Raw genomic sequence first — 16,059 nt, forward strand, 5'->3', positions numbered from 1 at the left:
AAAAAACTCAAAACCTAGCAGAAGACAGGAAATAACTAAGATCAGAGCAGAACTGAAGGAAATAGAGACACAAAAAACTCTTCAAAAAATCAATAAATCCAGGAGCTGGTTTTTTGAAAAGATCAACAAAATAGACAGACCACTAGCCAGATTAATAAAAAAGAAAAGAGAGAATAACCAAATTGATGCAATAAAAAACGATAAAGGGGATATCACCACAGATTCCACAGAAATCCAAACCATCATCAGAGATTATTACAAACAACTCTATGCACATAAACTAGTAAACCTGGAAGAAATGGATAAATTCCTGGACACCTGCAACCTCCCAAGCCTAAACCTGGAAGAAGCCGAAACCCTGAATAGACCAATAACATGGTCTGAAGTCGAGGCAGCAATAAAGAGCCTACCACCCAAAAAAAGCCCAGGTCCAGATGGGTTCACAGCTGAATTCTACCAGACATACAAGGAGGAGCTGATACCATTCCTTCTGAAACTATTCCAGACAATCCAAAAAGAGGGAATCCTTCCCAAATCATTTTACGAGACAAACATCATCCTGATACCAAAACCCGGCAGAGACTCAACAAGAAAAGAAAATTTCAGGCCAATATCCATGATGAACATAGATGCAAAAATCTTCAATAAAATACTGGCAAACCGATTGCAACAGCATATCAAAAAGCTCATCCACCATGATCAAGTAGGATTCATCCCGGGGATGCAAGGCTGGTTCAACATACGCAAGTCCATAAACGTAATTCACCACATAAACAGAACCAAAGACAAAAACCACATGATTATCTCGATTGATGCAGAGAAGGCTTTTGACAAAATTCAACAACCCTTTATGCTAAAAACCCTCAATAAACTAGGTATTGACGGAACGTATCTCAAAACAATAAAAGCTATTTACGACAAACCAACAGCCAATATCATACTGAATGGGCAAAAACTGGAAGCATTCCCTTTGAAATCTGGCACTAGACAAGGATGCCCTCTCTCTCCACTCCTATTCAATATAGTACTGGAAGTTCTAGCCAGAGCAATCAGGCAAGAAAAAGAAATAAAGGGTATCCAAATTGGAAAGGAAGAAATCAAATTGTCTCTATTTGCAGATGACATGATTGTATATCTGGAAGACCCCATCATCTCAGCCCAAAATCTCCTGAAACTGATAAACAACTTCAGCAAAGTCTCAGGATACAAAATCAAGGTGCAAAAATCACAAGCATTCCTATACACCAGTAATAGACTTCAAGAGAGCCAAATCAAGAACGAACTGCCATTCACAATTGCTACAAAGAGAATAAAGTACCTAGGAATACAACTAACAAGGAACGTAAAGGACCTCTTCAAGGAGAACTACAAGCCATTGCTCAACGAAATAAGAGAGGATACAAACAGATGGAGAAACATTCCATGTTCATGGTTAGGAAGAATCAACATCGTGAAAATGGCCATACTGCCCAAAGTAATTTACAGATTCAACGCTATTCCCATCAAGCTACCAATGACCGTCTTCACAGAACTGGAAAAAAACACCTTAAACTTCATATGGAACCAAAAGAGAGCCCGCATAGCCAAGTCAATTCTAAGCAAAAAGAACAAAGCGGGAGGCATCACACTACCGGACTTCAAACTATACTACAAGGCTACAGTAATCAAAACAGCATGGTACTGGTACCAAAACAGAGATATAGACCAATGGAACAGAACAGAGGCCTCACAGGAAATACAACATACCCACAACCATCTGATCTTCAACAAACCTGACAAAAACAAGCAATGGGGAAAGGACTCCCTGTTTAATAAATGGTGTTGGGAAAACTGGCTAGCCATGTGCAGAAAGCAGAAACAGGACCCCTTCCTGACACCTTACACCAAAATTAACTCCAGATGGATTAAAGACTTAAACATCAGACCTAATACCATAAAAACCTTAGAAGAAAATCTAGGCAAAACCATTCAGGACATAGGTGTAGGCAAGGACTTCATGACCAAAACACCAAAAGCAATGGCAACAAAAGCCAAAATAGACAAATGGGACCTAATCAAACTCCACAGCTTCTGCATGGCAAAAGAAACAGTCAGTAGAGTGAATCGGCAACCAACAGAATGGGAAAAAATTTTTGCAGTCTACCCATCTGACAAGGGGTTGATATCCAGAATTTACAAAGAACTAAAGCAGATCTACAAGAAAAAAACAAACAAGCCCATTCAAAAATGGGCAAAGGATATGAACAGATACTTTACAAAAGAAGACATACAGGAGGCCAACAAACATATGAAAAAATGCTCATCATCACTGGTCATCAGAGAAATGCAAATCAAAACCACATTGAGATACCATCTCACACCAGTTAGAATGGCGATCATTAAAAAATCTGGAAACCACAGATGCTGGAGAGGATGTGGAGAAATAGGAACACTTTTACACTGTTGGTGGGAATGTAAATTAATTCAACCATTGTGGAAGACAGTGTGGCGATTCCTCAAGGACCTAAAAATAGAAATCCCATTTGACCCAGCAATCCCATTACTGGGTATATATCCAAAGGATTATAAATCATTCTACTACAAGGACACGTGCACACGAATGTTCATTGCAGCACTGTTTACAATAGCAAAGACCTGGAACCAACCCAAATGCCCAACGATGATAGACTGGATAGGGAAAATGTGGTACATATACACCATGGAATATTATGCAGCCATCAAAAACGATGAGTTCACGTCCTTTATTGGGACATGGATGAACCTGGAAACCATCATTCTCAGCAAACTGACACAAGAGCAGAAAATCAAACACCGTATATTCTTGCTCATAGGCGGGTGTTGAACAATGAGAACACATGGACACAGGGAGGGGAGCACTACACACTGGGGTCTGTTGGGGGGAAATGGGGGAGGGGCGGGGGGTGGGGAGGTGGGAAGAGATAGCATGGGGAGAAATGGCAGATACAGGTGAGGGGACGGAAGGCAGCAAAGCACACTGCCATGTGTGTACCTATGCAACAATCTTGCATGTTCATCACATGTACCCCAAAACCTAAAATGCAATAAAAAAAAAAGGAAAAAAAAATTAAAAAAAAAGAAATACTTATCTCAAAAAGTTTAAAAGATCTCATTAACAATCTAATGTCACACCTAGAGAAGCTAGAAAAACAAGAGAAAAAAGCTAGTAGAAGGAAATAAATAATTAATGTCAGAGTGGAACTGACTGAAACTGATAGCCCAAAATCCATACAGAGGATCAACAAAATCAGAAGTGGATTCTTTGAAAGTATAAACAACACTGATAGACCACTAGCTAGATTAACAAATGGAAGAAAGAGAAAATATCCAAATAAGCACAATCTAAAAAGGCAAAGATGACTTTACAAACAATCCCATGTAAATACAAAAGATCCTCAGAGACTATTATGAACAACTCTAGATGCAAAAACTGGAAGAGCTAGAGGAAATGAATACATTCCTGGAAACAGTCTTCCAAGATTGATTGGTGAAGAAATTGAAGCTCTGAACAGACCAACATTGAGTTCAAAAATTGAACAAGTAGTAAAAAACCTACCAGCCTAAGAAAAAGCCCTGGGCCAGATGGATTCACAGCTGAATTCTACCAGACATACAAGAAGAGCTGATACCAATTCTACTGAAACTATTCCAAAAAATTAAGGAGGAAGGATTTTCCTCTAACTGATTCTATGAATCCAGTGAATCCAGCATCACCCCTGATAACAAAATCTGGCAAAGACACAATGAAAAAAGAAAACTACAAGCCACTTATGATGAATATAGATGCAAAAGTCCTCAACAAAGTACTAGCAAACCAAATTCAACAGCACATCAAAAAGTTAATTTGCCATGATCAAGAAGGTGCCATTACTGGGATGCAAAGATAATTCAACAAATGTAAATCAATATATGATCACTCAACAGCTGCAGAAAAGCTTTTGATACAATCTACCATCCATTCATTATAAAACTCCTCAACAAAAACATTATTTCCTAAGCATCAAAGGAAAATACCTGAAAATAATCAGAGTCATATATCTATGACAAACCTACAGCCAACACTGTACTTAATGGGCAAAAGCTGGAAGCATTTCCCTCAAAATCTGGAAGAAGACAAGGATGCTCACTCTCACCACTCCTTTTCAACACAGTACTGGAAGTGCTAGCCAGAGCACTCAGGCAAGGGAAATAAATAAAAGGCAACCAAATAGGAAAAGTAGTTGTCAAACTATTCTCTTCATGGACAATATGATTCTATAGATAGAAAACTCTATAGACTCCACCAAAAGGCTCCTGAAACTGATGACTTCAGTAATGTTTCAGAATACAAAATCAGTGTACCAAAATCAAGCATTTCTATACACCAATAATATTCAAGCTGAGAGCCAAATCAAGAACAAAATCATATTTACAGGACTGGACATGGTGGCTTATGCCAGTAATTCCAGCATACTGGGAGGCCAAAGCAGGCAGATCACTTGAGCTGAGGAGTTCAAACCAGCCTAGGCCACATGCTGAGACTCCATATCTATAAAGTAAATAAATGAATAAAAGTTCCATTACAATAGCTGCAACAAAATACCTAGGAATACATCTGACCAAGGACATGAAATATCTCTACAAGGAGATCTATAAAACATGGCTAAAAGAAATCTTAGATGACACAAACAAGTGTAAAAACATTTCACGCTCATGAATTGGAAGAATCAGTTTTGGAAAATGAACACACTGCCCAAAGCACTCTATAGATTCAATGTTATTCCTCTCAAACTACCAACATTATTTTTCTCAGAATTCAATGAAAACGATTCTAAAATTCATATGGAACCCCAAAAGAGCCAGAATAGCCAAAGCAATCCTAAACAAAAAGAACAAAGCTGGAGGCATCACATTACCTGACTTAATAAATGGTGTGGGGCTAGCTGGCTATCAATATGCAGAAGAATGAAACTAGACCCCCACTTTTTACCATGTACAAAAATTAAGGTGGATTAAATATTTAAATGTCAGACCTCAAATTACAAGAATTGTAGAAGAAAACCTAGGAATTACCCTTCTTGACATTGGCCTTGGGAATTTATGACAAAGTCCTCAGAAGCAATTGCAGCAAAAACAAAAATTGACAAGTGGGACCTAACTAAACTAAATAGCTTCTTTACAGCAAAAGAAATAATCAACAGAGTAAACAAACTACAGAATGGAAGAAAATATTCACAAACTCTGCCTCTGACAAAGGTGTAATATACAGAAATCTATAGTGAACTTAAACACATTGAACAAGCAAAAAATGACCCCATTAAAAAATGTGCAAAAGACATGAAGAGATACTTTTCAAAAGAAGACATACAAGCAGCCAACAAACAGATGAAAAAATGCTCATCATCACTAATTATCAGATAAATGCAAATCAAAACCACAATGAAATACCATTTCACACCAGTTAGAATAGTGATTATTCAAAAGTCAAAAAACAACAGATATTGGCAAGGCTGTGGAGAAAAGGAGATGCGTATACACTGTTGATGAGAATGTAAATTAGTTCAGCCATTGTGGAAAGCTGTTTCAAGATTTCTCAAATTACTAGAAACCATTTGACCCAGGAATCCCATTACTGGGTATATATTCAAATGAAAACAAATTGTTCTACCAAAAAGACACACACACTTGTATGTTCATCACAGCAGTATTCACAATACCAAAGACATGGAATCAACGTAGGTGCCCATCAGCAGTGGATTGGATAAAGAAAGTGTGGTAAATATGTATGATGGAATCCTATGCAGCCATAGGAAAGAATCAAATCATGTCCTTTGCAGTAACATAGATTCAGGTGGAGGCCATAATCCTAAGCAGATTAATGCATGAACAGAAAATCATGTTCTCACTTATAAATGGGAACTAAACACTGGGTACTCATGGACATGAAGACAGCAATGGTACACACTTGGGACTACTAAATGGGGAAATGTTGGAGGGGGACAAGGGTTGGGAAACTAACTGTTGTGTACTATGCTAAGTACCTGGGTAATAGGATCATTTGTACTCCAAATACACCCAGGTTACAATATACAATATACAACATACAATATACCCAGGTTAAAAAACCTGCACATGTACCCCCTGAATCTAAAATAAAAAGTTGAAAAGAAATTAAATTAAAAAATGAAGATTTGACTTCCGGTATGAATCTCATTTTTTGTTGTTGTTTCAGTGTGAAGATCACTTTTTAAAATGACTGCCTTTGGCATTCATCTTGTTGCTACAGGTGTGTGACACATTTGTCCATGTGAGGAGATGTCAAGAAAAGTGGGTTCCCAGATATGGTTAGATCTGCATTGCTAAACCTGTTTGGGGTTTGTACAATTTAAAAGTTGTTCAGCTTAACATTAATTAGATATCTGTACTTTGGATTACGAGTGCCTGGATGTCGTTATCTGTTTAAATATTTGATATTTGATTATTTAAATATATTAAAATATTTCAGGGAATGTGTGACTGTGTGTTTTTAACATTGTGATAATTTTATATTAGACTTTATTTGGAACCATTATAAGATAGAACATAACAAATATGTCTTTCAAAGCTTTGTTTCCAGTAGGAGCAATTACAGTTATGATTTAAAATGAAGTATGTGGAATGAAGAAGATCTGGAGCCTGGTTCATATTAAAACATCCTTATTAAGAAATAATTCAGCCTAGTGTTGTTTCTAAAATAGAGCCTCAGAGAATACATTCAGCTTCATTGATTCAACAAGTAAATAACTGTTTTATGAAACTCTAGTCTTAACAATGTTAAAGATTTAAATATGATATTGAAGGCCATTGTGGAATTAAAAAATATGGTGAACTTAGTATATTATGATATACTTTGATTCCTAAATTGATTTAAAATGAATAAATGAATAGTATGGATCTGAAGTCTGTCTATACAGCAGGAAATAGGTAAGTAATTACAGCTTGTAGAAGAGTTACTTGGAATGGTAAATGATTTTATTGGAGGTGGAATATCTGTCAAGAGACGACAGCTAATATTAGGATCTCATGGTGTTTTATTTTATTTTATTTTATTTTATTTTATTTTATTTTATTTTATTTTATTTTATTTTATTTTGAGAGGGAGTTTCACTCTTGTTACCCAGGCTAGAGTGCAATGGCGCAATCTTGGCTGACCGCAACCTCTGCCTCCTGGGTTCAGGCAATTCTCCTGCCTCAGCCTCCTAAGTAGCTGGGATTACAGGCACGTGCCACCATGCCCAGCTAATTTTTTGTATTTTTAGTAGAGACGGGATTTCAACATGTTGACCAGGATGGTCTCGATCTCTTGACCTCGTGATCCACCCACCTCAGCCTCCCAAAGTGCTGGGATTACAGGCATGAGCCACCACACCCGGCCCCTGTTTACTTTTTTTGGAATGTGGACAAAGTTGATGCTTATGCAAAAGTTATCAGCTGAAGTGTTTTTTTTGTTTTTGTTTTTGTTTTTTTTCTTTTTTTGGTTGTTGTTGTTGTTGTTGTTGTTGTTGGGGAGAGTGTGAAACGTGTTAAAATGTTTGATTCCAAAGTAAAATAACAAATTTAGGCAACTCTGATAACCTAATATATTGTTTCTCTGTAATAAAGTGATGTATAACTGTTCAGAAATTAAAATAGACATTTCAGGTGTCTCCCAATATGTATCACTATATATGTCTTTAAGTCAAATCCAGACTTCATCCTTATTGCATAACTATGCTCTGGCTGCCTAGGTAAGTGTGTATAGACCTAGCAAACAGAGCAGTAGGCTTCAGTATTTTTTGTAGTTTGCTGCTTTTTACTTCCTTGACAAACATGTAGTGAAGATTAATTATAGATATGAAAGGTGCTGGTGTAATTGTATAGTCTCACCTAACAACCACAGTCCATGAAATTGAGGCTGCTTTAAAGGGGCTCTGTGTGTGTAGGTATGTGTGGATAGAGTTTTTTGAATTTAAAGAATTTCTGTACGTAAATAACACAGACCTATATTCTTGCTATTGTTCAATTGTGATTTATACTTTAGAGAGCTAATATCTGTAATATGATAGAATTGTAGTTACTCTAAGAAATCTCATGCCATCTGTGTGAGGGCTATTTCATCGCTTTTCCATGTCAGAGAAATCAAATGCAGCTTGAGGAAAAAAAGAGTGGAAATTAATATTATACTAAGATAATATGTATTTTCATATATCATTTTGATGCTATTTTGGAGAATGTCTTAGGTAGTCCATAGATATGCATATGGGGATTTTTAAGTACGTAAGCTGTAAATCAATCCATTCAGTCAGATCATTTAACTTATATGGAAAAAGAATGAGGAACAATACTACATTTTAATGTACAGAAATAACCTCAGTTGTTTAACATTTCCCTTTTGGCTTGTTAACAGCTTGTGGGTAGATGTAGCCCTGCATTATTATTACTTGGTTACCTTAGGATGTTGACCAGAAGGAAATGGACAGGAAAATGGCAGAGAGACCTAGGGAATGAAGTACTCACTTGAAAAAACAGTCAAAAGGAACAAATTATCAATTATTGGAGAATGAGGTCTCAGAAATTAGGTTATATGTTTTTGAAAGCAGTAGTAAAAGTAGAGGATTTATTTATTTGTACCACTCTAGTTACAAAAAGGATTACAAAGTAGATGGGTTACTTATCTTGGTAATATGGGTTTTAGATCAAGGTGAATTGAGGAGGACGATGGGGAGAACCTGCTTTTCTTACTGCAAAGGTTCCTCTAAACTTGAGCTCTGGGCTTGCTCTCACCCTCCAGGGGTAACTTGTTCATCTCTTGTTTGAATAATATGTACTTGGGCAGCTCAGTGGGGGACTGCATGATCTTTTCAGTTCCAGTCTCTAATATTTGTATCAAGTAAGCATTTTCATTATTTATCAAGTAATCTCATTTAGGTGCCTGTATCCTAGTAAAAAGTATCCTGCCTCAGTAATAGTCTGTACATGTAAGCATTTAAACCATTAGTATGTTATAGGTCTTAACATCAGTGTTACTATACATATTAAATAAAATTTTACCTGAAAGCTCTAATTTAGACTAAAACTTGTACTATTTTTTTTTTTTAGGACAGCCAGTAGAGGGGACTTCATGTTTTCTGCAGATCGTTTGGTAAGTGGAGGCTTTTCATTTTCATTTCGTTGTTTTGCCTAGTGATATAATCATGGTAGACCAAGGAGTATTTTTGTTCTAGAGCATTCTGGGACTGAAAGAGATTGTACTAAGTAAACATTATCTTGCTAGGCTTATGAATTGTTGTTTTACTGTTGCATTAAAGATCTGCTTCAATACCTTTTACCTAAAAACATTGCCCATGAACTAATTTCCTGTATTTCTGAGATACCATTACCTCTCAACTGGATCTTGGTAATTTGATTCTCAGCAATTCTTAAGTGCCTTCTCTTAGGGCAGTGAAATACATTAAAAGAAAACCAAAAATGTAAGAGAACTTAGAGTTACACTTGTGGTATTCAGTGAATGTACAAAAACTAATACATTTCTTATAGTTTATGTGGGCAGGGGGGTGGTGCTTATTTTGCCTCTTCCTTCCTGAACTATGCTTCACATGTAAAATAGTACATTTGACTGTCTATGCTTTCCTCAGATACTTCCTATTAAGGATTGACCAAGCCCAATTTTGTTTAGCTAGTGTGATCTGGGAGGGTCTTAGCCCAAATTGGTTTGTCTTCAGGGTAAGCACTGTGTTTTCTTCTTGTATTAAGATCTAAGCATGCTCAGTGCTTGGGAGTGAAGTTGACATGTTTTCCACTGTGGTTATTAGTTTTAATCCAGAGCAGAAAATATATTACATTCAGGAAAGTTTAGTGTGTATTTATAGTCATATAAATATAATTTAATGTATATTTATTTGTAGTGTATATTCATGAAGTTTAGTGTATATTTCATAAATATATATTTCATGAATTTATTTCACTAAACTTATGTGAATCGGGCACTGTGCCAGGCTGTGTCTGGAGAGATGATATGCAATAGTGAAGAATGTAGGCATGGTCCCTAATTTCATGGTGTTTACAATCTAAATATTAGATTTACAAACTAAGTATGAATTTGGGAAAGAAAGGAATGAACATGGCTCCTTAGCCCCAAAGTTATAAACAGATTAAAAGAGATGATTAAAAGGAATATGAAAAAAACACATGAAACTTTTTTTTTAGATTTTGCCTAAGGAATTTATTCCAAAAGAGTATAGACAACTCCTGTTCTGCTTTTGGCCATAAATATTCTTGATTCAGAGACCAATTTTATTTAAAATTATTTGTTTTCAGTGGCAGTAATAACCCTTGGATAGTACCAAGATAAATGTGGTTGACATTCCTGGAGCAAAAGTTAGGTTATTCTGTCTTTTATGCTTTTATCAAACCAAAAGAACAGTCTTGAAGAACTTGTATCTTAATGGCTGCTGTTTTGGTATTTAATGGTAGAAAATGGTTCCTGTTTCTTTTGCTGTTCTTATGCTCTTTTTCTATAGAAAGTAGGAATTAAGTTCATAGTGATTGTAGGATGCTTCCCTGAAAGGGCAAGCATAATCTTAGCCCATTGAAATAGCAAGGACCAATAGCATAATTTGCCTGAGGGGATGATGATTTTTACCTCTCTCTGTTCTCTGCAGGTAGCTTTGAAGGTCCTGATATGGGGTGAAACAGGGTCTGTTGTGGTTGTGGTATAGAGACTAGAGCTGTTTAGGTTTACCTTCTTAAGGATTTCTAGGATGCTGACTCCTACAGCACAAGGGTCCCATTATAGTGAACATTAATTTTATCCTAAATTTGTCAGGGTTGGCTTCCTTGGCCCTCACATCCTTAAGTTCTTAATATTTTAGTCACTATTCTGATTTTATGCTCTCCTGTAAGACTTGGGCAGATTAATTTCTGTCCTAGTGTTGGAGGGGTTGGGGATAAGAGGTAAGACTCATTATAGGACTGTTACTAGGAGGAAAAGGTCTAAGCTCTTCAAAGAAAAGAATCCTCTTTTACCATTGTAATTTGTCGTTAAATAAACCATAAATCTCCACAGAAGGTGGTGGCTGGAGGTAACTATGCACACATATGGAGTATTCATGAGGTCCCTGTGCCCTCTGTCTGATGCTGCAGGCTGATAAAATCCCGGCTTATTTAGAATCGATTCTTTTAATGGCAGCAGGGCATTATTATATGTTGCGATAACAGAGCATGGGGCCTGGTGCTTCTGCCTACTGTTGCATATTCTCAATCAGTAATGTAATATTGATTGGATAAAATGTGCATGGCAGTCTCAGCACTACTTTTATTGTAGTTGTCTCTGGCTGTTCATAGGATTACCATATCTTGTTTTTGGAGGCTCTTCCAGTAGTTCTGAGTGATGCTTTCCTTTGGATCACACATTACATTGACATGAGCCTTTTCTTTAGCTGAGAAGACCCAGTGCATTTTACTGGATTCCCCTTCCAGCTCAGTAAATTGGTTCAGCTGAGGCACTCATTTATTTCCTCTAAAGAAGTTTCAGGCTTTATTTACATTATGGTGGGATTTTGTTAAAAATAATCTGACTTAACGATTTCCAAGATACTGAACAAAGCAGAGAAATTCCCAGTGGGAAGTATTTCCAGAATAATCAGAAGTATATTACTTCTAAGAGTGCCTGCAATGACTGTTATCACTTGCTGGAGTTTTGTGTCCCTCATATTCTGGACTGACAGAATGAGAATCCAAAGGCATATTAGAGCCTTTTGGTGCCAATCATGTGCCTATCTGAGGTTGGATACCTAGCAGTAAGTAGCATGGCATTTGGATCTATCCCTGTATCTAACACATGATAGGGGACCCCTTCCTGCCTTCATAAGTGTAACCTTTGCCTAGTGTGTTCGTGACTCTGCCTACTGTTCAGCTCCTGAAGCTGACAGCTAACAGGAGATTCCCAGCAAGTTCTCAACTTCTTCTTCCTTTGACCCTCTAGATCAGACTCGTTGTGGAAGAGGGATTGAATCAGCTGCCATATAAAGAATGCATGGTGACCACTCCAACAGGTAATTAGGGCTGTTATTCTCAAATTTTACTCATAAAAATTTTGAGCTATAATGGGGAAATATAGAAGTAAAGCAGTCGTAGTAAAATAAATATGCAAAATGAGAAGCCTAGGTGGAGCTGTTTTTTAAAACATCTTTAAAAAACACTCAGGCATTTAGGAAAGAAATCTGGGTAGATGACTTTTTATTAATGGCTTGCTTGTCAATTCAAGTTAAACGTTAATAAATACTCTTCAGCATGCAGGTGTTGCCTCTGATGACGGCCCATTGGGACTAGAGTTAAGAATTGCTGGTAGCTTTTCATCTCTATGGGGAAGCTGCTGGTGTGCACAAATGGGCTAGTCTGTCTTGGCATTGAAATTCCACGTTAAAAAGGAATAGAAAGTAAAAAAGAAAACTAAAAATGATAAGAATTGGAGAAGGTACTTTGTTCTACCCTTGAATAGAGAGTAATCAAAGATCTCTGTTTCAGGGATTTGAAATTCTGATTTGGTTCTTTAGTAAATAATGGAAAACTGTTCTATTCAAAGGGTTGACTTTATGAAAGTTGGGGACTGAGCTTGTTGATTCATAATTGACATAAATTCAGGATGACACCAAGGGTTGTACATGTCTTGATAACTACTTCAGCCACTTTCTTCTGCTTTTAAGGCAGAATGGAGGCTCATAAGGAAGAAAGGAATGAGGATGCTTTCTGCTGTGGCTCACAGTGTGGTCCCAGTTTGAATTGATGAGGTATTTAGTGTTCTTGGAGTGCAGTGATTCTCCTTTGAATTCAGTTTGAAGAATGTGTATGTGAATATCATGTTATAATAAGTCCTATTCCCATTCGATGAAGTCTGCCTTTCCCAATTATCCCCACAGTTTTCTTATGAAGAATTAAGAAATAACTGACAAATCATGGCTCATCTCATTACTTCCACAGGGAATCTCAGGCATTATACAGTGTGTCTGAACAAGGGTTGCTCTGTGCCACCATAGAAACTTTTTTAAATAAGTAGGTTGCTCCAGTGATGAAAGATAAATTCTTTGGTTTTATTTCCTAACAGGGTACAAGTATGAAGGAGTGAAATTTGAGAAGGGAAATTGTGGGGTCAGCATAATGAGAAGCGGTAGGTTCACATGTGTGTGATTTTTGTCTCTTTGTATGCATAGAAATCGTTGCCATTTTCCAGAAGAGAGGCAGGCTTGTCTGTCATAATTGCAGCTTGCCTTCAGTTAAATCTCACCACCTGTGTTATCTATCCTCATGATACTCTGGAGTCATGGCCTGTGTGATGCTAGGTTTGGCTAATTTTAACTACAGAGCATATTCCCTAGTAGAGTGTCCCCATGGGCAAGCCAGCTTTCAAAGAGATTCAGGGGAGGATAGGAGGATAGGAGGATGTGATGATGTGATGATGCTATCTTGGGGAGAACAGGGCAATTTGAAGACTGAGGGAATAAGGTATAAATTCAAGCCTATAGAACTTTGAATGCCTGACTGGAGAAAATATTTCTTCTGTTTTTATTTCTGTTGTTGGGCTAAATAACTCGTTTGATATTTTTAAATTTTTTTTTTTTTTGAGACTGGGCCTCACTCTGTTGTCCAGGCTGGAGTATGGTGTTGTGATCAGAGCTCACTGTAACTTCAAACCCCTGAGTTCAAGTAATCCTTCCACCTGAGCCTCCTGAGCAGCTAGGACTACAAGCATGTGCCACTATACCTAGCAAATTAATTTTTTTTTTTTTTTTTTTTTTTTTTTTTTTTTTTTTGGTAGCGGTGAAGTCTTGCTATGTTGCCCAGGCGGTCTAAAACTCCTGCCCTCCAGTGATGCTCCCACCTCAGCCTCCTAAAGTGCTGAGATTATGGACATGAGCCACCACACCTGGCCTGATATTTTTAAATTTTATATATAATGACTATGTGACCACATAGGCAAAAGTGCTTTACTGTCATTAACTCTAGGTGTCTCCATCTGCTGGTCTTACAAATGTTGTATTTATGTTTGAGTCTCCTTCTAAACCAATATAGAAAAATCACTTGCCTGTGATTAGACCTATACCTGTTATGTGGGGTTATTTCCATTCTGCAAACTTAATTGTTTTATATAATATTTATATTTTTTGCATAAGTGGTAGGAGCTCCACTTGTTTGCACTGAATACATAGAGTTTAATTTTTTAACATATAAACATTCACTTTCCTCTTCTGGTTATGAAGTTCTGTTTGTGAACAATTAAATGCCTCAAGTAAACTAGGAACTTTAAGCTCCTTTTTCTAGGAGGCAGCTCTTAAACATTGATAGCATTTCAGGACAATTATGTTCGGCTTTTAAAAACTGGTAAAGAAGATGGACTTTTAAGGCACAGTTTCTTCTGTTTCAGTTCAGCTTCTTCCCTAAAGGCACCAGCATGGTCCTTGCACCCTGACTATATACCAGATGACTTGTGGTGATGTACAGAATTGTTTATAACCTTAATAGCCATTTGTTGATTTTCATATATATTAGAAACTGGTTTTATGTTTTTACTAGTGATATAGTTTCTTCTTAAAATAAATTTAAATGAAAACAATTAATTTAAGAAAAATGTTAAATAAATGCCAGTATTGGTAGAATTCTGATGTGACATAAAATTGAAGATGACATGAGAATAATTGCCTTTTGACAAACACTTCCTTAAAGGAATTCAGACTCAAAAATAGCTCTGTGTTCAGAAACCAAGGATGGTAGTGCTAGTTATTTTTACCTTGGAGAGGAGGAACAATATACAACTTTTTCACTACTTGCAGCAAAATACTGTTGAGAAGTCATTGTTGAGCTAAGTGATGTCCCCTGATGCTACCTTGACCTAAAATGAAATGTTTTCATCTACAGCCTTTATTCTTCCATAAATCTTTTGCATTTTCTCAGCCCAAAGTCACAAATTTAGGTGGTTTAAAGGCCTATTTAAAATAATAGAGATAAAACTTTTCCTGATATTAAAAAAGCTCAGGGAGCTGCTCAACAAAATGTTTTATTTCCTATAATCATGGAAGCATGACAGCTCTAAAACTTGTAAGCCAGCAATAAAACCAGCTTATCCTAATTTCATTAACCAGCCCATAACCTGGTTTCAATTAACATACACTAGGTATGAAATATGAGCATATCGGAAATAAAAGCTGTCAGCTTCAAAATAATTCCTTTCCTCTTCCTTCTTTTTGTATTAATAATAGTGGCAAACTCTACTTTGGACTATTCTTGGACTTTCTCTCTCTTTCCCCTAATCATTTTCTTTCTTTTTAATTTTTCAAGGTGAGGCAATGGAACAAGGTTTACGAGACTGCTGTCGATCCATACGAATTGGAAAGATCCTGATTCAGAGTGATGAGGAGACACAAAGAGCCAAAGTTTATTATGCCAAATTCCCCCCAGACATTTACCGGAGAAAAGTCCTTCTTATGTATCCAATTCTCAGTGAGTGGCTTCAATTTATTTGTAACCTTTGGTTAGGGTTTAAATTGAATGTAGTTCCTGCCTCCTAGGTACCCTTATATAAAAGGCAAAAATAGTTTCTAAACGTGTTTTTCTCAGTTGGGAAAACGGCCCTGGGAAGTTCCCTGGAGAGATTTTATTGTATAATAAGGGAGTATACAGTAGTCAGACTTTATTAGCCCCAAAAAGCTTCTGTTTTGAACACATTGAAACAAAGGATTTAATGAAGCAAAATATATGGAAGGCAGAAAATACATTGAAATGTATCTCCTCTTTAGCTTAATGAGTACAGCAGGGATTTTCCTTAAGAATGTATTCTTTCTGTAGGTAATATTTTTTCCTGCTATTCTGTTTTCTTTCTTAAGCTTACTCAGTCAACACTTGGCGTAGTCTTCAAGGCAGATGAGAGGGAATATTTTAAATTTGATACTTCACATACTAAATGATTTTAGGGCTTGGTATTTGATAACTGAGAAGTGTATGTGTCAAGTCCATTATTGAAAATAGCATGGATAAAGAACAAGTACCTTCTAA

The 16,059-nt window shown here is 36.7% G+C and overlaps 1 protein-coding gene across 2 annotated transcripts in view; it reads left to right on the plus strand.

Moving 5' to 3' along the window:
- The window catches only part of UPRT (uracil phosphoribosyltransferase homolog), a 52,240-nt gene that overhangs the window by 18,541 nt on the left and 17,640 nt on the right, over positions 1-16,059 (plus strand). For both annotated transcript variants that reach the window (XM_003936859.4, XM_074392342.1), the window contains exons 2-5: positions 9,115-9,157; positions 11,999-12,068; positions 13,118-13,180; positions 15,346-15,507. In XM_003936859.4, coding sequence (XP_003936908.1) covers positions 9,115-9,157; positions 11,999-12,068; positions 13,118-13,180; positions 15,346-15,507 — 338 coding nt within the window. The remainder of the gene's footprint in view (positions 1-9,114; positions 9,158-11,998; positions 12,069-13,117; positions 13,181-15,345; positions 15,508-16,059) is intronic.

This window comes from Saimiri boliviensis, chromosome X, assembly GCF_048565385.1.
Source record: "Saimiri boliviensis isolate mSaiBol1 chromosome X, mSaiBol1.pri, whole genome shotgun sequence".
NCBI lineage: Eukaryota > Metazoa > Chordata > Mammalia > Primates > Cebidae > Saimiri > Saimiri boliviensis.